This window comes from Phoxinus phoxinus, assembly GCF_949152265.1.
Source record: "Phoxinus phoxinus genome assembly, chromosome: 12".
In the NCBI taxonomy this organism is placed as follows: Eukaryota; Metazoa; Chordata; class Actinopteri; order Cypriniformes; family Leuciscidae; genus Phoxinus; species Phoxinus phoxinus.
The window spans coordinates 6,792,345-6,816,273 of record NC_136887.1 but is presented as its reverse complement, the minus strand read 5'-3'; the positions used below and the strand labels follow the sequence as shown (position 1 = coordinate 6,816,273).

Here is a 23,929-nt window from a genome sequence, read left to right as displayed (position 1 = left end):
GTTGTGTCGCATGTCGTCATCGTCTTGCTGCTCCCTCCCCGTTCTGTGATTGGTTCCCTAAACGAGGCGAAAATCTGGTCCATGGTCTCCAGACTGCCTTTCAGCGTGAACAAAATCGGGCTGCGCAAAGGCAGTATGGGGAAACCCAGGCTAGTAGCTTTCGGCAATCTGTAAAAATATACCTCAGATTTCTTGTCAAATCTAGTTGTGCAGTCAATCTCAAACTCTTTCCCGTTTTAGATGTGGCATGTTTTTGCCACTCAGTGTGTGTGTGCAAACGCAGTCACTCCGGCCGACGGTGACGTCACATGCTTTATCATTGTACAACTGCATGTTGATGAAGCACTACAAACCATTTGAATTTGAACCCATTAAGGTAAAAGACTTCAGTACAGCCCTAAAGCTATCTTGTGTATCTAGTGCTGAAAATGTGCCATCACTGATTTTCACCTGCCATTATGCCTTTGCTTGCCAGCACCATAATGGCGGTGAGGCCGACGGTGAAGATGGCGCTCTGACCGAAGTTGAGCAGGGCCAGAGTAGTGGTCGTCTTCAGAGAGGACGACTCGTACACCTTCAGAAAACCATCATACCGCTCAGACTCATACTTCTCATTGTTGAAATACTGAAAGAGAGAGAAACAGAAAAAGACCTTGGGAAAAGAGCACAACAGAACGGCTGCTAAAGAAAGGTCATGACAATGACCTGTTCGAACACAAGGAGTCACATGAAAGACATTCTGTAAGAGCAAATACGTCACTTTGAAATTTACTTGATATTGTAGAACTGACTGGAATCACATACAATGAATACAAAGCCCATTACAAAAAAAACAAGACATCAAATGGTAATAACCATGGCATTTATTATGCTAATATAGTATGATAAAAACCATAGTATATGATTATATTCATATACTATGACATTTTCATGCCAATGTACTACAAGAAACATGAGATAATCTTTTTTTTTTATTCAACAAAACCAATAAACCAACAAACAAAAAAACCCTTTTAAGTGTCTGTCATCTTCTAAGCAGTTCTCAGGCCTCTGGGATGTGAAATCAAGCGTGTAACAGCACCCATGCCACATGCTGCTGATGCCTCAATCACACATCCAGATGTCATTAAAGCTACAATTGCATCTCTCCAAATATCAGCAGCTGAGTACACCACAGGCTAATGCCTTCAGAGGCTCAAAGATGAGGCCGAGTGGCTCAAACATCTGACTCTTCAGCAGAGAGTGACGGGAGTGAAGACAGATGCACAGAGAGTGTGTGGCTCGGAAATACAAGTGCGCCACAATTAATTAGCTCTGAAATGTGGCAAACAGAGGTGTGGCGATAAACAGCGCCTGTTGTTTATGTGGAGGACAGAGACAGGATTACGAAGAGCACCAGAGCAACCAAGATTAAAAACTGAGCACTGCTTTTCTCCACCAACACATTAATATATGGCCGTACATTTGGCCTAATGATAAAGCTTATAGAGGTCGACCGATTTATCGGCTGCTGAAAGAATCTGTTATCGGCAAACATCTATACTGAGAGTTTTTCCGGGTTGTGTCCATTACTGGAGCGGCTGAGAAGAGAAGCGGCTGCTGTCATTATACAGTACGAGAGCGGCCTCTAGAGGCGAAATAAAAACTAGCACTAGCCACGTTTCCGTTACCCTTCAAATTGCGCAAATTGAAATTTAAAATACGCTCAATGGAAACACGTCAATTTCGCAAATACTCCCATTTATCGCAAAAAAGTTTTTTATGCTCGCATGAGGTGGTTTTTCAGGCAATTCGAAAAATAAATATTATTTCGCAAAACTGCAATACATACAGACGGTTGGTCTGGGAACGCCCAGTCACGTGATGTGAATTTAGCCCGTGGGGGAAAACATTGCCTTGCCGCTAATTGAAATACACGGTCGTTTGGCCGTGTCGTTTTCTGTACCGCCAATAAACAAACTAATTATGAATTGAAGTTCTACATCCTTCCTAATAAACACGCATAACCGTAGTTCGAGGTCTACACTCAATACAGACTGCAGTCTGTGAGTTAGGGATAACGGTCAGCACAGTCCCTCGGACTTCCAACTTCGTACTACTGATCACCGTTTTACAAAATGATTAATAGTTTGGAGTGAAGCATACGTACAAGTGACAAGGTTTTATGGAGTTATAGTATGCAACATATACGAAAGTTGATAGGCTAATGTTACCGCTACAGCTACCGGTACAAACATGTCATACATGGAGATTCAACCAGATAACAAAATATGTCTGGAAACGACACCTCCGGCCATTTGGTTGGGTCATTAACCCAGTTTTTAATTAAATAAGGGCAATCATAACCTATTGCAGTTCATTTTGCAATGTACCGTTGCCGTCGGCAGGCGTCAATGACTCGCAATACGAGATTTTTGTCATTCAAATACAAACAATGTTCGCTGTGTCAGATAATTCCATCGGTTAATCCAAACGCAGTCATTTCGCAATAGTTTTTGGTCTACATTTAGAAGAATTTTTTTTAATAAAAAATAATTCAGAAAAGTTTTGCGCAAATCTGTAATAGAAACGCAACTACTGACGCCTCGTGGAGTTTTTGACACGCGAGACTGTACGCTGCACAGAGCGGGACACTTCCGCTTAGATGCGGAAACCGTGTGTCCACAGAACACCACAGTACATGCTTTCATATGATTATAAAGTAATTAATTTGTTGACTAGATGTTGCATTAGTAGAACAGCAGTATGTTTCCATCGAGGCTGAGAGGACGCTAACATTAATACATTAGCAAGTGGGACAAAAATACACGCAAGTCCAACCTAAATATTTAATGTCACAATTGTTGCCATCTGTGTGCATTAGTTTATATCCAGCTGGTCATTTAAAGCTAATTGATATGTTCAAGCAGCTGACAGAAACAAACAAATAGGAAATGCATCTGATTTCAGTTCTTTTCTTATCGTCACTGTAATACATATTTGATTAGATAATCATTATTTATTTCATCAAGCTTTTAACGTCTGATTGGGTCTGAGACCTGTGAGTGATTATTTGCCTGATTTTTGGTGTCATGTGTTGATGTCTTTTTGTGCATTTTAGAATTATTGTAATTTCTGTGTAATTTTGGAGTTGTCAAATACTTATGGACCATTTTTTGGTCCATTTGTAAGTTTTGAATGATTTTGAAAGTGCTTTATAAATAAAAGTTGAGTTGAGTGTCAAGTGTTTTAAAATAAAAGCAAATAAAGAGTGAAAATACAATATATATACACAACTATTTTCAATGCTATGGCCTGTGTGAAGATATTTAAAGATGGCCATCTTGAAGCATGACTTTGGATTTATATGAAATGGTAACACTTTATAATAAGAGTCCATCTGTAACATTAAGGTTAATGTTACATCGACCGCCGTCGGTGTGTGAATGGGTGAATGTGAGGCAAAATGTAAAGCGCTTTGGGCCATTGGGTCCATTTACCATTTAATAAATGCTGTTGAAGTATTGCTCATTGACATAATTTCAACATTTACGAACGCATTTTTAAATTTTAAAGTTGTATGTGTTAGCATTAATGCACTATGAACAAATGTGAAAAATTAATTGGTAATCGGGACCAGATGACCTCTACATAATGTATCAATTTCACTCAAATTATTAATTTAAAATTGTGTGTAGCTCGAAGACGTAGAGATTGATTTTCATAAAAACAAAAATAGACACAGTAACTGTTAAAGTTGTGTCTAAAATGTAAATTACAGAGTACTAACTTCTTGCTTATTGAATGTTATATAATAGCAATATATCACAAAATTGAGCTTTTAGTCTTAATATTAGCACGGCATATGGTATATATTCTCTCTACTGTGGTGTTAAGGAGATAGATGGTGCATCTTGTTAGCATTACGACGATAATCTCAGCGCCTTTATGAACACATGACGGACAGCTCTCCTGGACTGCCATGACATTCAGAACACTTCATTACAGCTCATCAAACTCAGCCAAGACTGTGCCAATTATCAGAGCAAGGATTGTTTGGCGAGTGTGGCTTCTTTAAAGACGTGCATAGTGCTGTCAGCATGGGTGTTTAGAGAGGAACAGACAGATAAAGGTGCTAGTGTAACGGATTTGGAGTGGGTGGAGATCTCATTATGCATGCGCACTGGCTTAAAGTGACATTAAATCAACAAGCACTGACAGAAAACAAAGCTTGGCACAAAATATATCTGCTCTTGAACAGAACAGATGAGATGAAGGGCAGAAGATCTGAGGGTTGAGACAGAAACGGAGCACAACAGCTGTTAGGAAATAAGATACTTATGTAAAGGTCTTGAAGTATTCCTGACACAACACCTTTCACTGATTAGAACATATTATACGACTGCATAATTCACTGATTAATTCAAATGTGTCTAATTGAACAACATTGCATGTGGAAACTTAAGTGATATTAATTTGCAGTACAATACAAAACTAATACATGTATATTAAGAGATATATAAAAGCATATAAAGAGTAACTTTTATGTGCCAATTAAAGGGCCCCTATTATGGATATTTGAAAATTACCTTTCATGTAGTGTGTAACACAGCTCTAAGTGAATGAAAACATCCTGCAAAGTTTTAAATATGAAAGTGCACCGTATATAAAGTTATTGTCTTTCAAAAGTAAGAGTCGACTCGGAGTCAATGAAATGAATCGCTTTTCAAACGAGTCATAAGTGACATCAAGACGAAACATTAGCATATTGCCCGCCCACTTATTGCGCGCGCAGACACACTGGACAGCATCATGTCGAGAACATCATGTTAGAACAGCCTTCTATCTGTACCGTTTTGACTTTGCTCGCTGTTTTGCTATTATTATCGTGCAGTAAGCTGAACAACCAATCAGAGTTCCCTCTTTCACCGACGCCGATTCAACATGTCAAATCGGCCGAAACAAAGCCAACGAGGACCAATTTCAGCCGACGGTGCGGAACACACTGAGAAAACTTAGTCAAAAAGTGCCCATCGGCTTGGTGTGTTCCAGGCTTTACGAGCATCTCCCGACTAGGGTTGTAACGGTATGAGATTTTCACGGTATGATAATCGTCTCAGAAAATATCACGGTTTCACGGTACACGGTATTAAACCATCATCGGTATTAAATAATTATTATTATAATCATCATCAGCTACAATGACTCTTAAATGAATGAAACCAGATAGGGTTTTTTGGTTGAATATATGGTTTATTAAACAGAACCGTAGATATATACAGATATATAGCCAATGCGACATCTAGTGTATATATCTACTGTATGACACAGAACAAACAGGTTTATAGTATATAACATTTTTTACACTGTATATTAAATCGACACGCTCATATAGCGATTTGATTTATTGCACAGCTATATTTTAGATGTATTCATCCATATATCAAATCGCGCATTTTACGTGACATCTGCGTTATCTTGTAAATTCCCTCAGCAACACGGAAATAACACGGCCTTAAGTTATAAATGAAACTTTATCTGCAGGGAGGGATGGTGTTCGCGAATATTGGAGAACATGTTCGACGCATTCCCTCCTTTAACAGCCATTCTTCGCCAACATTTCTGGACACAACTGGATATCCATCTTCAAGGAAAACCCTGCGTTGCGCGTTCGTTTTTCGGATACCCAAAGTATTCCCACACTGCAGATTTTAACTGTTTTGTCAGCGGGGATAGAGATTAGAATATCCAGCCGCTGTCTCAGACATTGTCTCCGCTGCACATGTGGAGTCTAAGCATTCAAGTGGAAAGAAGTTGCGCGCATGTGAGATCTGGTTTAATTTTTATTCCAAAACCGGTAATAAGCAAATATTCACGATATGATAATCGTACATGTCAATATCGTGATAAACCGCCATACCGGTATACCGTTACAACCCTACTCCCGACCACCCTATATTTTTTTTAAATGTTAAAAAAATTTGGGGACTCTGCCCGATTTTCACCAGCGTATAGGCTGTCCCTATTGCCAAATCATACACAACCACGTCACAGGCTAGATCGATGGGGCTATAGGCTACCTCAGCACACAGCGTGCGCATACAGTCACACACAAGTTTTTATGTTGAAAGGAATGGCTGTGTCATATTTCTGTCATTTTTCTATCTGAAGCTAATTGCCTGCAACATTGAAAGCTCTGTGAGTTTAGCGCTAAAGCTCACGTGATTGCCGCCGGCTCGGGATCAAATTCGTGCAGGACAGTCGTGCCGTGTACCAGCTGCTTTGACGCGATTATCAGTTTAAATGCAATATCTCACGACCTCCCGAGTGTCCGAACATTTTATTATTACTATTTTGGTATGATAAACATTCACTCGCCAGTGTGGCGGATAGCTTCTTGAGTTTTACTTGCCAAACGGAAAATCTACCCGCATTTGGCGCTTGGCGGGTGTTGATTTCGGACCCTGGCTGTGGGCCACTATTACCTAAAACTGTGTCTATTAATGCAGATCGTCTGTCGTTCTCACTACTTTGAGGAAAGATTAAGCATGGAGCAAGATTTGTTTTACCAACGTTTATGTTACATCCAACATAATTGGTGACCGTTTGAGACCGACAACCACATTTAGTAAATGGTATGATTCCCAAAAAGACCTTAGTGACAACAGTGTCTATATGAATCGAGTAACCGAAGTCAAGTCTGTGTTCTATTCGTGACAATCACCTATATCATAATCTTTAATCTCTTCTCGATTCATTAAAAATAACCGTTGCAATATTTGCCCCGCTGATGATTTGTTTCGAAAACGTTTTCTAATTTAGACATTTCCATTATATTGCATTGGGAAGAAGCCTCCACTATCGGGTCCTGCTTGGGGTTGCCAGATGTCAAGAGATTAAATCCCCCAAATGGGGATTTTCACATAAATGGATACATTTTCTGCCATGTTTTACTTAATCTTCTTAATCTGGCAACCATGCACACGCGCGCTCTCTCTCTGCGCTGCAAAAAAAGCTTGAATGATCTGTTAACACTGACAAACATGTTGAAGTTTAGCGAAGTTCATTGTGCAATTCTGCTCGATGGAAAGTGTCATGAGTCTCCATGAGGCCGCGTATGCGAGTTGCTGCTAATAAATGTGCGAGCGAACCTTCTCTGATGAACTGTAAATCCAAACATGAATCTCGAGCATATTGTTAGCGATCATGGTTGATTAATAAATGCAGTCATTGCAATCTCTGTGCTTCAATACAAAGTAAAAATTTATAATTTGGAATTAATATTAGGAATTTAATTTGACACGTTTTATGGTTTTGAGAGAAGCTTCTTAAAGTGGTCATATAATGGTACATGCACTTTTACTAGTTGATTGCACTGAAATGTGTGTTGGCAGTGCCTGTACACAACCATCATAAAATGATAAAAATCCATCCAGTGTTTTCTTAAAAATCTCCTTATATGTTTTACCCTGTCTCAAATTGAGCTGTTCGATTTTGTGGCGTCACAAAATCGACGCCCCTCCCACGATTGTTGATTGACAGCAGTGTTTCAACACAGACCCGCCCTCGCTCGTGACCGAGCTGTCAATCATAGTCATTGCTGATACGCTGGAGCACTGTCGATGAGCAGAATGGCGTCTCAGCGATTGTGGTGTTCTGCTCTCGGTTGTAATAACGAACACAGTCATTCTGATGTTCCTAAATCAGAACCGCAGAAGACGCAGTGGCTGAGTTTTGCTTTTTAATGGAATATTCCCCACAATCAACAAAAATGTTTTTTTGTTTGCGCTAATAATTTTTCACCAGACTGCTTTACAAACGAAGATCAGTATAAAGCTGGTTTTGCTAAGAAGCTGCTCTTGAAAGAAGGATCGGTAACGTTACCAACTATTTGTGTTTCTGCTGCACCTCCAGAAGAGGTAGGAAGAGTGTAACGTTTTATTAACCTTTGCAAATCGCTAGCACGCTTCACGATGAATGCGGCTAATGTTTACACTAAGAGTACATTACGGCATGTTTTCTATGTACGACGTTCTCAATATAATTCATTATCCCACGTTTATAATGAAACGTGTTATGGTGTTATTAAAAAATGTGTACACAGGTGTTAAAGTTAACGTGGTAATACTACACTAAGCTTACTTTTGTATATGGTTTATAACAGTGTCTGTTACTGATTAAGAAGTAATGTAAAAAAAAAACCAGTTATAACTGCATGAACATGAATGGTAACAATACCTACAAAATACTGTTTACATCCTGCAAATGCATATGATTCAAGACTATAAATACTCTAATTGATGTTTTTCAATATTATGCCGGAATAAGTTATGTAATCTGATCACTTATTTGCTTTTGTATAGACTAGAACACAGAACAGAGGGGCGGGGTGAGCACAGCTCATTAGCATTTAAAGACATATGCACTAAAACGGCATGCTGACCCCTTTAAGGTTTTACCAGTTTGCATAATGTAAAGCAGTTGAAAACTACATACGTCTCATTTGCAACTAATATACTGTATATATATATATATATATGGCCTGTGCGTAACTCAAATCCTCCACTCAGATTAGGGCTGCACGATAATGGTATATAATATATACCATTATATTATATATTTATGAACATTTATTAGAGGATCAACCCCATGAGATGAAACATCTCGTTTCCATGGGGGTCCTCAATATATCTATATATAGATAATGGTTAAACTGATATTCATGATTATTTTGCTCAAAACTTATAATCGTGATTAATCACAAAACTGACTGGAGCAGCTCCAGTGGAGAGACTGCCTGAATATGAAACCTTTGAATGACACAAACGGCTCATATCATCTTCTCTGTAAGCAACCGAAACCACACATGTGCCTCTCTGAGACAGTATGACATGGCAGACAATTAGTGATCCAGCTAAATGCAATCCCTCTTATGTTTTTTGCAAGAAAACAAGCAAACAACAAAGTTGACTTTACACAGGCATGTCACAAGTGTTGCAGTGACAATGCAGATTATGATGTGACGCACCTTAACAGTCTCATAATTGAGGAGAGAGTCGATTGCAGCATTTCCAGCCTCATTATCAGCCTTATTCATCTCGATCCTGAAGCGCGTCCTGATCAGAGACAGACGAGTGATTAGTACAACAGAAGATACAATGCAGATAGTTAATGTAACAAACAACGGCAGCTATTTGACAGGTACAGTACCTCCATTGTGTAAAAGCGACCGTGAATACGCTGTACGCTGAGAGCGTCCCGAGAGTGACCAGAGCAAACTGACCCCCGCATTTATAATACTGCAAAGAAACAGCTGTGGGTTACTGAGAGAGCAACATGTGTTTATATGCATGACACACATCGAGTCTCTAGAGAGCAGCTATTCTTCATGAATGTAGCTGCACTCGAATTGTGGTTTTATATGAACATTTCATCTGGACTTACCAAAATGCTGCTGACTAGTATCATTTCAAAGAGCGTAGGCCCCAGGTTAAAGACCAGAGCACTGAGCACAAAGCTAATTCCTCGAGTGCCGCGGTCAATAGCTTTGGACAGCGCTCCGGTCTGCCTGCTCAGGTGGAAGCCCAGATCCAGGTTATGGAGATGGAGAAAGACGTTCTTGGCGATCCTCCTGATGGAGCTCTGAGCCACTTTCCCAAACACTGCGTTCCTCAGCTCATTGAAGAGAGCCGCTCCGCAACGGGAAACACCGTCTGAGAACACACACACACACACACACGGTCAATGAAATACTGCCAACAGAATATAAACTTAAAAGTACAGAAAAGAGTGTGTGCCAGTTCATTTACGTAGTTGCTGGATAAACAGAGGGAGTCACTGCGTGTGGCAGAGACAACTGGCAGAGTCGACTGCCTCTAATAAATCCTAATATATTGGAGGCAGTCGGGCACTCTTAAGCCCATTAATGACAAATATGAAGAGCCTAACATTGCATGTATGCATGTTAACAAGCCTCAGGGAATATATTCACAGTCATAGACAACAGTGTACTTCTTCACTCAAGAGCCTCATTAAACCAGCCAACATCCCATCACACACGGGTGCAGTTTAAACTCTTCTTGACCCATTAGTATATCTGACTCACAGTAGAGTAGGGCTGTGCGAAATTACAAAAAATATCATGTTTTTTGGTCCATATTGCAATTTAAATTTTAATCACGATTTTTTTTTTTTTTAAATCATTCTCTTTTCATTCAATTTTTCAAACAACTTTTCATTCTCCATCGGTCTTAGTACACAATGTAACTACAGAAGAGTCAAGGTTTAAATATGAAAAATATCAAAACTTTAAGTTGGAAAATGGAAAAAGTGGAGTGTTCCTTTAAGATGCATTTTGGTCGATCGGATCACAAGTAGACGAGGGAGACACATTCACTGTCCTGATTTCTCCAAGGGAAGAGTCTATGGACGGGTAAATGTGTGTGTTTTTTCAGATCTTTCAATCTAATGGACGAAATAAGCTCACACAACCTGAGAGCAAGACCACGGCGAACACACGTGTTGGAAAGGTCAGTAGGCGGAGAGTAAACGGTCTTTTGCGGCTGTTTGAACACATTTGACCAGATGAGCTTTTACACAACGAAAGCAATCCGGTCAAATGCGTTTTCGACTACCTATGTCTGGAAGAGGTGGACAGGCTCAAAATGTTTTAGACCCCATTTACACCTGTATTTAGCGTCGTCCACTTGTGACCAAAACTCATGTTAATACCAGGTGGAAACGGTCTTTGTTAAGCTGTTGGCTGTTATTAAGTTAAAGGTGCTGCTGTATGTAATTTTTTACTGTACTAAAGCATAAAATGCCATAATATGAAGAAGCACAAGCAAACAGGAGGAAGAGGATTCTGCTTGGTCCAAAAGCCTTTCGCAAATGGTTCACAAACAATAGCAACGTTTCCATTACAGATTTGCGCAAAACTTTTGCGATATTTTCTAAATGTCGATACAAAACCATTACGAAATCCATTAGCCAATGGTATGCGACGGAAACGTAATTTTTCCCGCAGCCACCAGTGCGGCCATTATTATTAATCGAAGGAGACGTACGTTTTATCCAAGCATTAATGGCAAGGAAAGACCCTTATACTTGAGAGCGGCGCATATGAGGAGTTTCTGGGTGTTTCTCCCTCATTTCTGCTTCGAGGTCTTGATAAATTGTGGCATTTCTTTTGTCGTTTAGAATCCAGTATTCCTGTAATTCTTTTGTCTTTTATGAATTTAATAAAAACCTGTCTCGTCTTCTGTCCAAACACACCGCGTCATCTTTAAAGAATTATCGACTTTTACATACGTCAGGTGACCTGTAAATGCGCAAAAATCTATTTCCATTGCAGTTTTGCGAAATATTCCTTTTTCGAAACTGCCTGAAAAACCACCTCACGTGAGCGTAAAAAAAAATGTTTTGCGTTAAATGCGAATTTTTGCGAAATTGACGTGTTTCCATTGGGCGTAATTTCAATTTACGCAATTTGAAGGGTAATGGAAACGTGGCTAATGGCTTGTCCAAAATGACTACACTACTGGTAATAGGTGATAGTGCTCGGGAGACACGAACACGAACACACTGGAGGGCTGCGTTATAGTTGAAGTTGTAATTATAAATTAAATTGTGATTCCTGAACTTGAAGATGCTTCCTTAACCTTTCGGAAAGCACACAACGTATATTTACATACTCATCTAAACGTCGCTCACAGCTGTGCTGGACATTTTACTGTTACTTATTTTGAACTACGAATAACGAAGAAAGGACTTAAGTATTAAATACTCTTATTATGGATGCGTCAAGATAGTTGACTAGTCATCCAACAACCTACTAGTCGACCAATGAGGTTAACTTGTCAGTTGATTTAGATGCATGTAAATAAAAAAACTGAAGAATTAAGGAAGAATTTGTTTATGATCATTGATTAGTTCATTTTTAAAATGATGTTAGAACTGAGATTTCAAGGGTCAAAAATGAACTTGACCTGAACATCGATCCGATTAAGGTTTTATTTGCTTGTGGCATACAAAACCGCTCTCAGAGCACCACATTCTCAGCTTCAGGATGAATAGTGCCTTGAATACAATATCAAACAACACAAATTCTGCACAGATAATCTGTGCACACACACATCCCACAAGCAGCAGCACGAAGAAACATTTAATGGTCTGTGTGCACAGGACCTAATGGCTCTCATTAAAATACACAGTTATGGGAAGACAGTGAATTTTCATTTTAAGACAATGACTAGCTAAGTGTTTAGTTACCATTAGTCATTATCTTCGTTTATCTTTATTTAAACACATGCACTTGGGCTCCATTCGGTGGCACACACTGCACACTGACAACTTCAACAGAAGCAAACTCTGACTTGGGGCTGGGTGATATGTAAAAATATATGATAATCACCTTAAAAAATGAAATATTCGATTATATCATCTGCCCAAGCCCTTCCCCCGCTGGAGACAACACTGCAGACATACACCGTAAACACACATCATGGTGAGTTTGGCTGCACTTTATCTGATGATAGCCTGCGACTCATTTAATTTAATGATTGAAATGTCAAAGGTTTTACTTGGGTAAGTTTGAGCTTTTAGGGTAGTTTTGCTGTTATGTTAGTAATTTCCACAATGTTCTTATCAAATTTGTCTTTGAAATGAATTTCGTTTCGTGAGGAGAACTGTTGAATCCAATTTGGTGATTGCAAGAATGATAAATGCATGTTGATGTCACATAGTAATTTGCCTATTTTTTTCATAAGGTCTGATGTTTTCTCTTTTTTTTTGGCGGTATAGCCTTAGTAGACACTATTCTGCCTTTACTAGTGTGTGTGAACTAGCTTTACAGATAGCTGACAGTCTCCAATAAAGAACCAGGAAGCGTCTTGCTCTTTTAGGGAGTTTTACTGGAAAGACTGTAAAACTGTAACATACAGAAACAAAGATAATGCATATTACAATCTCAAAAGATTGAATGTACAATGCAAATATAAAATAAGTAGCTTAGAATGAACTAAAACCCTCAAAAAACGATCGCATTAGCACGATGCTAATATTAATGGAAAATGCCATAGGAATGCTAACAGTACTAGCGCCACATAATTCCTTACAAATTACGTATAGAAAACATGCTAAAATGACTAAATTCGGAATCTAAAGGAAGCTAAGATCACTATCAAACAAATACTTACAGACAGATATCTTTCAGGGACCAAAATAGTAGATTACAAACTTTAACACTCTGGAGATCGACTTGCTGAGAGACTGTTAGGAGAATAACTGAACTACGGTAGCTCTGCGTGGACAAAATACAAGAAACTCAAGAAACAAATAGCTATTCCACAAGGGGGCAGTACACTCCCCGCCTGATATACTGCTATATCACTATTATCCTTTAACTAATAACACAATTTCTGAAATAGGCCTTGAGTACACCTTAGCAGTACCTTCTTTAATTATTCGTACATCTACTTTACGTACTCTTTTATCTCGACCAGGATAAGTGTCCACAATAAGTCCAGTAGGCCATTCGTTTCTTTTGACCTGAGTGTCCTTTAGGAGAACAACGTCACCAATGGCTAAGTTTGGTTGATCTGCTTGCCATTTTCTTCTTGGTTGAAGGGTTGCAAGATACTCTTCTCGCCATCGTTTCCAGAATGAGTTGGCAAGACTTTGCACCTGTTTCCATTGCTTCCGGTACAAGTCCTTTGGATCAAAGTCTCCAGGTGGAATAGAGACAGGACAGATTTTCTGAGTGAGAAGGGCACTTGGTGTCAGCAAGTCGGGATGTTGGGGATCGGATGACACAGGTACTAATGGACGACCATTCATTATGGCTGTTACCTCTGCCATGAGTGTCACAAGTACTTCATGGGTCAGATTTGGAGAGTGAACTTTCAGCAGCATAGCGTCCAAAATACGTCGGGCCACTCCGATCATTCTTTCCCACACTCCTCCCATGTGAGAGGAGTGAGGTGGGTTGAACTTCCAAGTGCAAGCCTCATTTTTGAGGTAGGATTGAAGCTCTGGATCTTCTGAACTTATCTGAAGCTCTTTGCACGCTCCAACGAAGTTCGTTCCACAATCTGATCGAAAGAGCTTGGTGGGGCCTCTTATGGCCAGGAACCTTCTGAGAGCATTTATGAAACTTGAAGTGGAGAGAGACTCCACTACCTCGATGTGAACTGCTCGTGTGACTAAACAGGTAAACATTACTGCCCAGCGTTTGTTCTCTAACACTCCACCTCTTGTCCGACGGACACTGATGTTCCATGGTCCAAACACGTCCACTCCGACATGTGTGAAAGGAGGAGTTTGCATGAGACGGTCCGCTGGAATGTCTGCCATCTTTTGTTGTTGTACATTTCCTCTTAATCTACGGCAGGTTGTGCATTTGTTGAGAAGATTTGTCACCAACCTTTTTCCTCCAAGGATCCACAGTCCAGCAGACCTGATGGCTCCTTCCGTGATGTGTCTACCTTGGTGCACAACCTGTTCATGGTAGAACTGAACCAGTAAAGCAGCAATGTGATGCTTCTTTGGAATAACGATGGGCTGGCTTTGTTCTTGAGTTATTTCAGCAGAGGTCACACGTCCTCCTACTCGCACCAATCCTTCTTTGTCCAAAAACACATTAAGATTCTTCAGTGGACTGTGTTTTAGTATGCCCTCTCCTTTGTTCAAGGTTTTTAATTCCTTTTCAAATGTCTCGCCTTGAACAGTTCGTACAATAACTAACTTTGCTTGTGTTAGAGCGTCCATCTTTGATTCATTTGATTCAGGAGCTTTTGAGATAGATCTGACCTTTTCAATGAGTTTGGCGATAGCTTGTGTGAGACGTTTCCAACTGGAGAAGCGTTCAAACCTGTGTGAGCCGAGCGATTTTGTCACCGTTGTAGTTGCAAATGTTGAGACTTGTGGGCGGACTTCGGTGTCCGTGGCAGGTTCAACAAGTTGAAAGCTGTTTGGTTGTACAGGACGCTCTCCATCACTTTTCCTCAAGAAGTCGGGACCAGTAAACCAATTGGTAGAACTCAGTAGAGAAGCTGGCACATGCCGTGTTCCATGATCGGCAGGATTGATTTCCGTGCTCACAAAGTGCCACTGACTGGGTTCAGATGACTTTCTGATGCGAGCAACACGGTTGGCGACGTAGACATAGAACCTCCGGCTGGTGTTGTTGATGTAGCCTAAGACTACTCGGCTGTCAGTGTAGTATTTCACATTGTGAATTTCGATGTCAAGTTCACTCAGTAGCATGTCTGCTAGCTCCACCGCTAGAACTGAAGCGCATAGCTCCAAGCGAGGTACAGTGTGGACTTGTCTAGGAGCTAATTTGGACTTGCCCATGCAGAAGCCTACGTGGACGTGACCTTCAGTGTCTATGGCTCGAAGGTACGCAACTGCTGATATGGCTGATGTAGAAGCGTCTGCAAAGACACACAGCTCTCTTTGAAAGGTAGATTGCAGTGACGTGTTCACATACTGTCTAGGAATTTGTAGTTTCTCAAGGTCAACAAGCGAATCTTTCCAAGATTTCCATTGTGCCTCTTTTTCAGCTGGCAGTGGAGTGTCCCATTCACAATTCTCTGAGCACAATTCTCTGATGAGAGCCTTGCCATGCATGATGATGGGGGCTGCAAACCCAAGGGGATCATACAAACTGTTAACAGCAGAAAGAATGCCCCTTCTTGTGAATGGCTTGTCTTCTCTTGACACGAGGAAGGTGAAACAGTCGTTTTGCAAATCCCAGTTAAGCCCTAAACTTCTCTGTAAGGGCAGGGGCTCTGCACCGAGGTCAAGGTTTTTCAGTTCCTTTGCACGTTCTTCAGACGGAAATGCTTCCATTACATCTGGGCTGTTGGAGGCTATTTTGTGCAAGCGAATGTTAGAGTCTGCGAGCATTTCTTTGGTGGTTTTCAGAGTTTGAATGGCGCTGGCGTCTGAAGGAAAGGAAGCCAGTCCGTCGTCAACGTAAAAGTTTTTAAGAACAAACTGTTTTGCCTCGTCACTGTACTCTTCTTGTGCAGCCAGTGCCGCCCTCCGGAGGCCATATATTGCTATGGCGGGAGACGGGCTATTTCCAAACACGTGTACAGTCATCCTGTACTCTCTGATGACCTTTGTGGGATCGTTACCTTCGTACCACAGGAAACGCACAAAGTCGCGGTGGTCCTCACGAATGACAAAACAATAGAACATTTGCTCTATGTCCACAGTGATTGCCACAGGTTCTTTGCGGAAACGCAAGAGGACCCCAATGAGTGTGTTGTTCATGTCTGGGCCGGTCAACAAAACATTGTTCAGAGACGTGTCTTCGTGAGTGGCACTAGAGTCAAACACTACACGTATCTGGTTAGGTTTGCGTGGATGGTAGACACCAAAAAACGGTAGGTACCAACACTCTTGGTCTTTGTCGAGTGGCAGAACGGGTTCTGCGTGTCCTGACTCGAACATTTTCTGCATAAAGCTCAAGAAATGTTCTTTCATGTGGGGCTTTTTGTCAAGCACGCGACGCAATGAATTGAGACGTTTGACCGCTTGGTCTCGGTTGTTGGGTAGTCTGTGCCTGTTTGTTTTGAAGGGTAGTGGCGCCACCCAGCTGTTGGACTCATCCATAAACATTTGCTCATCCATGATCTCCAGGAAGAGTTCATCATCCACTGACATGGCGGGTTTATCATCATGAGGGGTTCTCATGAACAATTTGTTGGTGAGACAGTCATTTTCATCTATGTCAATCAAGCTGGTTGTGTTCAAAGGGTTAAATGAAGAGTCAGTGCTTAGGACCTTTTCTTTGACATGGAATGAGTTGGGGCAGGAGTCCAAAAGAGATGTACGTCCGTTGTTCAACACTGATGTGCGGTAAACGCTGACTTTGCTTGGCACGTGAGCACCCCCAAGGCAGACCTCACCTATTATGACCCAGCCAAGGTCGAGGCGCTGGGCGTACGGAGCATCGTGGGGGCCGTTGTAGTGTTCTCTGACCTTGTGCACTCTTGGTATGTCCCGACCGAGGAGGACCAGTATTGATGCATTAGGGTCCAAATCTGGAATCTTGGCTGCCAAATGCTTGAGGTGAGTGTGGTGTGTCGCGACCTCCGGTGTCGGGATCTCAGATCGATCATCTGGGAGCATGTTGCACTCGATTAATGTGGGAAGCCGGACGCTAGTGTTGCCGTCGAGAGACTCTACTATGAAACCGTCAGCTTGGCGCGCCCTTGTCTCTCCTACACCTGAGCAGGTTTTCAAAGTGTAAACTTTGGTGCCTGTGTTAACGTTAAAGATCTCAAAGAATTCTGTCTTTGCTAAAGACCTATTGCTTTGCTCGTCTAACACAGCATAGGCTTTCACTGCCTTTTCCTTTTGTCCAGCAGGATAAATGTTTACTAGACAGATTTTGGAGCATGAGCGTGAGCTGTTACCTTTGCCACAGATCTCTGTACATTTGGACACAATGGCTTGGATAGAACTTTCTGGTTGCTCCCCGCCATGCACATCTGGGGCTGCAGAGCCTGGAGATTCCGTTTTCCAGGGTGCTGGTCCAGGGTGCAGCGCGGTGGTGTGGTAGTCGCTTTTACACTCAATGCAATGTACTCTTGTGTCGCAATCTTTTGCCATGTGGTTGACGGAGGAACAGCATTTGTAACAAATGTTCTTTTCTTTCAGAATGGCTTTTCTCTCATCCAATGTCTTTGCTCTGAACCCACGACACTTGCGGAGGGAGTGTGGTTTGTTGTGGAGCGGGCACAGTTTATCTGGGTCAACCACCTTTTGGTCAGAGGAGTCACGATAGCCTTTTTGAGCAGTTATTTCAGTTTTTCGAACAGATACTGCAGTTATGAAGTTGGGATTGCTCAGTCTTTCAGGCCTGTAAGAAAGCAAGGGGGCAAAGCTTGGGTCATTGAGGGTTTTAGCTTTGTCGCACACAAACTTCACGAAAACAGGGAATGGCGGGTATGAAGCTTGGTATTGCTCTTTGTAGTAGGATGCTGAAGTAATCCATTTCTCTTGGAGGTGGAATGGGAGTTTTTGAACAATAGGAGTAATGCCCCGGGACGTATCTAAGTAACTCAGGCCTGGTAGGAGACCATCTACACGGGCAGCGTCAAGCTCAGAGATGAGATCACCTAGCTCCCTCAACTTGTGATTTTCTCTGTTTGCGATTTTGGGAAAATCTTCCAACTTTTTCAGGAGAGCATTCTCTATCGCTTCAGGGGACCCATAGCTGTCCTCCAGTCTTTGCCACACCATTTTAACACCAGCTGTGGCATCATAGGTGTGTACAGCCCTTAATCGTTTCGCTTGCTCTGATGATTTGGGGCCTAACCACTTGCAGAGGAGATCCAACTCCTCTCTTGGGGATAAATAGAGTCCTACTATAGCGTTCAAGAAAGATGCCTTCCAAGCCCAGTAATTTTCAGGCTTATCATCAAACATCAGGAGCCCTGAGCTAACCAACTCTCTGCGAACCAAATATTTAGCTAAGTCTGATGTGGCTGGGGAATTGGACTCGTTTGCACTGACAACAGGGCGTGGAGAAGATAGCCTGGGCTGAAAAAGGGCAGACTGATTCATCGAGCGTGGCTGGTATCTGTGGTCAGTATTAACTGGGGTTGGATACTGCGAGTGCGATGTGGAAAAGGCATTTTTGAACGTGCTTTGGGCATGAGAACGATCTGCTTCACTGGCGATGCCATACTGTAAGGAGTGCGCCTCTGGTAGCGCTTGAAACTCATATTCACTAATCTCACTATTTTGTATGCTGTGCTCTTTGACTTTATTTTGAACCAAATCACCACTGTAGTTTACTCGCTGAGCTGCTGGAAGCACTTGTGTGGTAGCTTGTGCGGAGTCAAAGCGGTTATTAGCCGGCGGAGGTGGAACTGGTATGGGCTCGACGACGTTGTCGCTGTTTTTTGGAAGCCAGGTATCTCCACCTTCATCCCCGGCTGCTGCCTCTAGGACCTCTGCTTCGGCGTTGGCGGCTGCAGCTGCACTCTGCAGACGCAGTTTGAGGAGGTCAGCGCTGAGCTCAGCTTTCTTTTTTGTAGCTTCAGCTTCGATGTGAGCTTTTTCTTTTAACACCTCTGCTTCTCTTTCAGCGTATGATGCCTGTGCTTGAGCGGCTGCTGCTTTAGCACGTGCTTTTGCTGCCAAAGCGCTTGCATTGGACCATTGACTGGCACGTGACCGCTGACTGGCCCGTGAGATGTTGGAACAGTTCGATCTTGTTTCCCACAGATCACCAATGTTGCTGACTGTACTTTGTGGATCCGTGACAGCAGTGTTGTCTTCTGTATCGACTTTTGGCTTACCTTCCATGTGTCTTTTTACTATTCTGCCTTTACTAGTGTGTGTGAACTAGCTTTACAGATAGCTGACAGTCTCCAATAAAGAACCAGGAAGCGTCTTGCTCTTTTAGGGAGTTTTACTGGAAAGACTGTAAAACTGTAACATACAGAAACAAAGATAATGCATATTACAATCTCAAAAGATTGAATGTACAATGCAAATATAAAATAAGTAGCTTAGAATGAACTAAAACCCTCAAAAAACGATCGCATTAGCACGATGCTAATATTAATGGAAAATGCCATAGGAATGCTAACAGTACTAGCGCCACATAATTCCTTACAAATTACGTATAGAAAACATGCTAAAATGACTAAATTCGGAATCTAAAGGAAGCTAAGATCACTATCAAACAAATACTTACAGACAGATATCTTTCAGGGACCAAAATAGTAGATTACAAACTTTAACACTCTGGAGATCGACTTGCTGAGAGACTGTTAGGAGAATAACTGAACTACGGTAGCTCTGCGTGGACAAAATACAAGAAACTCAAGAAACAAATAGCTATTCCACAAGGGGGCAGTACAGACACATTTCATGATGATAAGTTTAATTTATTTAAAGCCTCCCTTTAGTCAATCATTGTATCCCTTAAAACTCATCTTTGATCACCAAAATGACATATTTAAAAGTTTTTTCTTGAAAAAAAAAAAAGTCTTCGTGCCTTAAAATATCTTGAATGTAACTTCACCCTTGCCTCATTTATTATGTGGTTCTATGAATATGCAAATTAGCCCCGCCTCCACTCACTCAGCTCAGAGATCCACTCGTTGACGATCACACGTTGATTAGGGCTGGACAAAAAAAGTGATTTTCGATTAATCGATTTTTAAAATGTGGTTGATTCAAAATCGATCCTCAAAGGTCAAAAAAAAATTTTTTTCCCATATTTATATATCTATCACCCAAAAGCCAGTATTAGTTTTCCTACAGTTCACAGGCTTGCAGCCTCCATGTTACAGCGAATGCTGTGAGATTTTATGTGTGTTTTATCTTAAACATTAAATGACCTGATCATGTTTGATCAAGGCATGCGACTGTTCTGTCCAAATTTCAGCATCAATTTTTCATCTTTCATCAAAATCCTGTCTATTCATTGTTTGCATTTGAAGTTTGGTTTTAATGTACCCAAGAGTACCTAAAATAAAAAGAGTTTAATATACAGGTTTGTGGCTCTTAATTTCTTTTTATTAATTAACCACTTGTCAACTTATGTTCACCGTTTTTTTTAATTATAAATATAGGATTTGTATTAAATCTATATTAATTGAGTCGAATCGGGAATAGATCGAGTTTAGAATCGAAATCGAATCGAATTTAGAGAATTTACCCAGCCCTAACGTTGATCTGATTGGTTACAAGGTAGTTTCAGAAAACACCAGGTTTTCACCACAGGGGGTCTTTCATTTTAAAGTATATTATGTAGCGCTGTTTTTAAACGTATTCAAGCTAGATGTATTTGTTATGTGTCTAAAATCGGGGACTAAAACAAATTGGTTCGTTTTACATGAAAAAAAGAAAAAAAAAGGTAAAGGTTATTTTTTCCCTTTATTTTTTCCGTTAGAGCTCCAAAGTCGCTTATAGCAACATACAAATTACAGCTTTATTTATTTATAAACAGAAGCAATTAAAAATTATATTTGGGTTTTATTTTTATAAGTTTTTTTATTTACAGCAAAGTATAATGCTCGCAATATGCTATAATAGAGCTGCCAATATTGGAAACACCGGACACCACAATTTCTTCATCCATTTGCAAAACAACTAAATTGCATTTATAAAGTAATTGTAATTACAATGGTCATGTGATTTTTGTTTATTCATTATGTACTCTATTTAAATTAATATTCAGAAACGGGTGCAGTTACTGCTATCATTTCATTATTTATTAGAAAATAAAATAGGCCTACTTGATAATAGTTATTCAGAAATGCAAGTTAAGTTCTACGTGAACACTTGGATACGCGGCTAATAATAACACATATTAATCTAGGTTAACGTTAGAGCGAGCCGTCATGTAAAGCGTCTAATAACGTCAGGCTGCCGCTAGCGTTTCAAATGATAAGCCACATTTGAGGTAGAAGAATGATAGGCAAATGTTTGGCAAGAACCAAATATAAAAAAGTCTTGTTATCGGACTCGTTCTGGTGAGGAGCAAATGAAATGCAAAATGAAAAGTTGCATTAGAACCTCGAGCAGACGCACGCATGCATGACAAAACGCATTACAATGAATCTAAAAAGCAATATTGACACAAAGTTTGCAGGAAAGGTCAGATGGCATTTAATATGCAGCACACTTCCCAAAATGAAGTCAAACACCTGCCAACAGGAGCAGGCAGAACTTACAGCCAATCAGAATAGCCGTTGCCATGGTGGCCACCGTGTTTGGCGCATCGCTCAGGTTCAACATGTGTCCCGACATCTGGTTCAGGTCGTCCACCGCATATTTAAACATGAAGGGCACCATCACATTGGTTATCTGGAGGACAAGCAGAAAAAAGCAAAGGTTGATGTGAGCACACCAAATGTTGTTCTGTGTTCTGAGTGCACTGATGGGCAGAAGCTCAGCACTGCATTAACAGCAGGCTGTGTGTGTGTGTGTGTGTGTGTGTGTGTGTTCTCCTGCAGACTTGCTTGATGCATCCACTAATGGAATTGAAATGGTTATTAAAGCTAATTAAAAGCTTGCAGAAAGCTGCCGGGTCGTGCCAATAAACAGCAGCACATTAGCCGGACGACATTTGCCTTGAATTAGGCCTCACTTTTGCTCACCCCTTTTTTAGTGTACATGACTCATTGCAGGGGATTGGCAAACGTCTACGCCACACAATGATGAATATCAAAGGTGAACCGGTCAAGGACAAGTCCTGCTCGTACTTTACTCTGAAGAGGATATTTTGTTTTGCCTCATTTATTTTTTTACCCCAATTCCTAAATAACTATAAGGCAAAAATACTGATATACAGTCAAACCAAAAATTATTCAGACACCAGAAATAACTTAGTATATTTTTTTTTACTAGTGGGTGCAGAACACTATCATTAATTTATGTAAGTGAGGATAGAAAAATAAAAGTAAACTGGGACACACCATACCCATATTCTTCATCCAGTGACTACCAGTAAAATGTATAACAATTTGGGAACAAAAATGATTCAGACACTTTGACCGGCCCATGTTTTGCTGAAATGTTTTTCTTTAATTGCTAATGCAACCTTTTTACACCAAAGACTGAACAAAATTAAGCATTGCTTGGTAATTGGTTGACCTAAATTGGTATTATCTGATCAGTTCTTGTCATATTTTATTACCATTTTCTAAACTATAGCGAATAAACTATGATAAATGTGAGAAATGTTGAAGTTGTCTGAATAAAGTTTGGTTCGACTGTATCATACAAATTGTGAAGCAAGTAAACATACTAGTAGGGCTGCTTTGTGTGTTGAAGAAAATGAATTGAACCAAATATAGCATTGACCCTATAGGACAGTTCAATCCCAAACTCATTCACACTGGGGCCGAGTCACCCTAATTGTTGAGCTCTGCACGGTAATATTTGTTGTGCTGTCTATCATTTATGCGGTTTTACATTACATTGAATTGTACAGAAGTATATTCAAACATATTGAGAATCACCACTGAGAAAAATAAGAATTATAAAACGAACAAACTAAAACAAATCTTAAAACAAAATGTTAAAAAAATAAATTATTTTGGTATTTTAAAGGTTCCTACTTTTGTTTTGGAGTCTCCTGCAATAGGTTTGCATGCATTCAAGGTAAAAAAAACACTTACATTTTCTCATAATATGCATTTAAAATCACCTCGTTTCTCAACGATTCTCAAATGATTAGTTCAAAGCAGTTTGAGGATTCAATCTCTCTAAACCCCTCCTTTCCGTTAGCCTACTCGGTTTTGATTGGTCAGATCATGGCCCAGTCTGTTGTGATTGGTCTACTCTGTTTTGATTGGTCAGATGGCCTACTCGGTTTTGATTAGTCAGATCATGGCCCAGTCTGTTGTGATTGGTCTACTCTGTTTTGATTGGTCAGATGGCCTACTCGGTTTTGATTGGTCAGACCATGGCCCAGTCTGTTGTGATTGGTCTACTCTGTTTTGATTGGTCAGATGGCCTACTCTGTTTTGATTGGTCAGATCATGTCCCAGTCTGTTGTGATTGGTCTACTCTGGTTCGATTGTATATATTTGTATATGTTGTAATTGTATATCCTAAGTATTCCCATACTGCAAATTTTAACTTCTTTTTCCAACCGGGATGGAGGTTAGAGATAACAGCCTCTGTATCTGACATTTTCTCCACTGTACGTGTGTGGGTGGAGCAAGTGTAGAGTCGAAGCAGCCAAGTGGAAAGAAGTTGCTAATGTGCAGGTGAGATTCTCCATAAAAAAAAAAAAAAATCCCAATACCATAGATAAGAAAATGTGCACGACATGATAATCGTACACGTTTAAACTGTGATACGTCGCCATAGCGGTATACAGTTACAGCCCTAATTCAGAGTCGACTTTCTTTTGGGAGACAACTATTTATCGTGCACTTTCAACTTTGCAGACCGTTTACATATT

The 23,929-nt window shown here is 40.6% G+C and overlaps 1 protein-coding gene across 1 annotated transcript in view; it reads right to left on the bottom strand.

The window, feature by feature from the left end:
* Nucleotides 1-23,929, bottom strand: part of abcb7 (ATP-binding cassette, sub-family B (MDR/TAP), member 7) — a 60,119-nt gene that overhangs the window by 23,472 nt on the left and 12,718 nt on the right. Inside the window, exons 5-9 of the mRNA XM_079629837.1 lie at nucleotides 21,690-21,822; nucleotides 9,424-9,692; nucleotides 9,190-9,278; nucleotides 9,008-9,095; nucleotides 451-625 (exon numbers count right to left, since the gene is read on the bottom strand). Coding sequence (XP_079485963.1) covers nucleotides 451-625; nucleotides 9,008-9,095; nucleotides 9,190-9,278; nucleotides 9,424-9,692; nucleotides 21,690-21,822 — 754 coding nt within the window. The remainder of the gene's footprint in view (nucleotides 1-450; nucleotides 626-9,007; nucleotides 9,096-9,189; nucleotides 9,279-9,423; nucleotides 9,693-21,689; nucleotides 21,823-23,929) is intronic.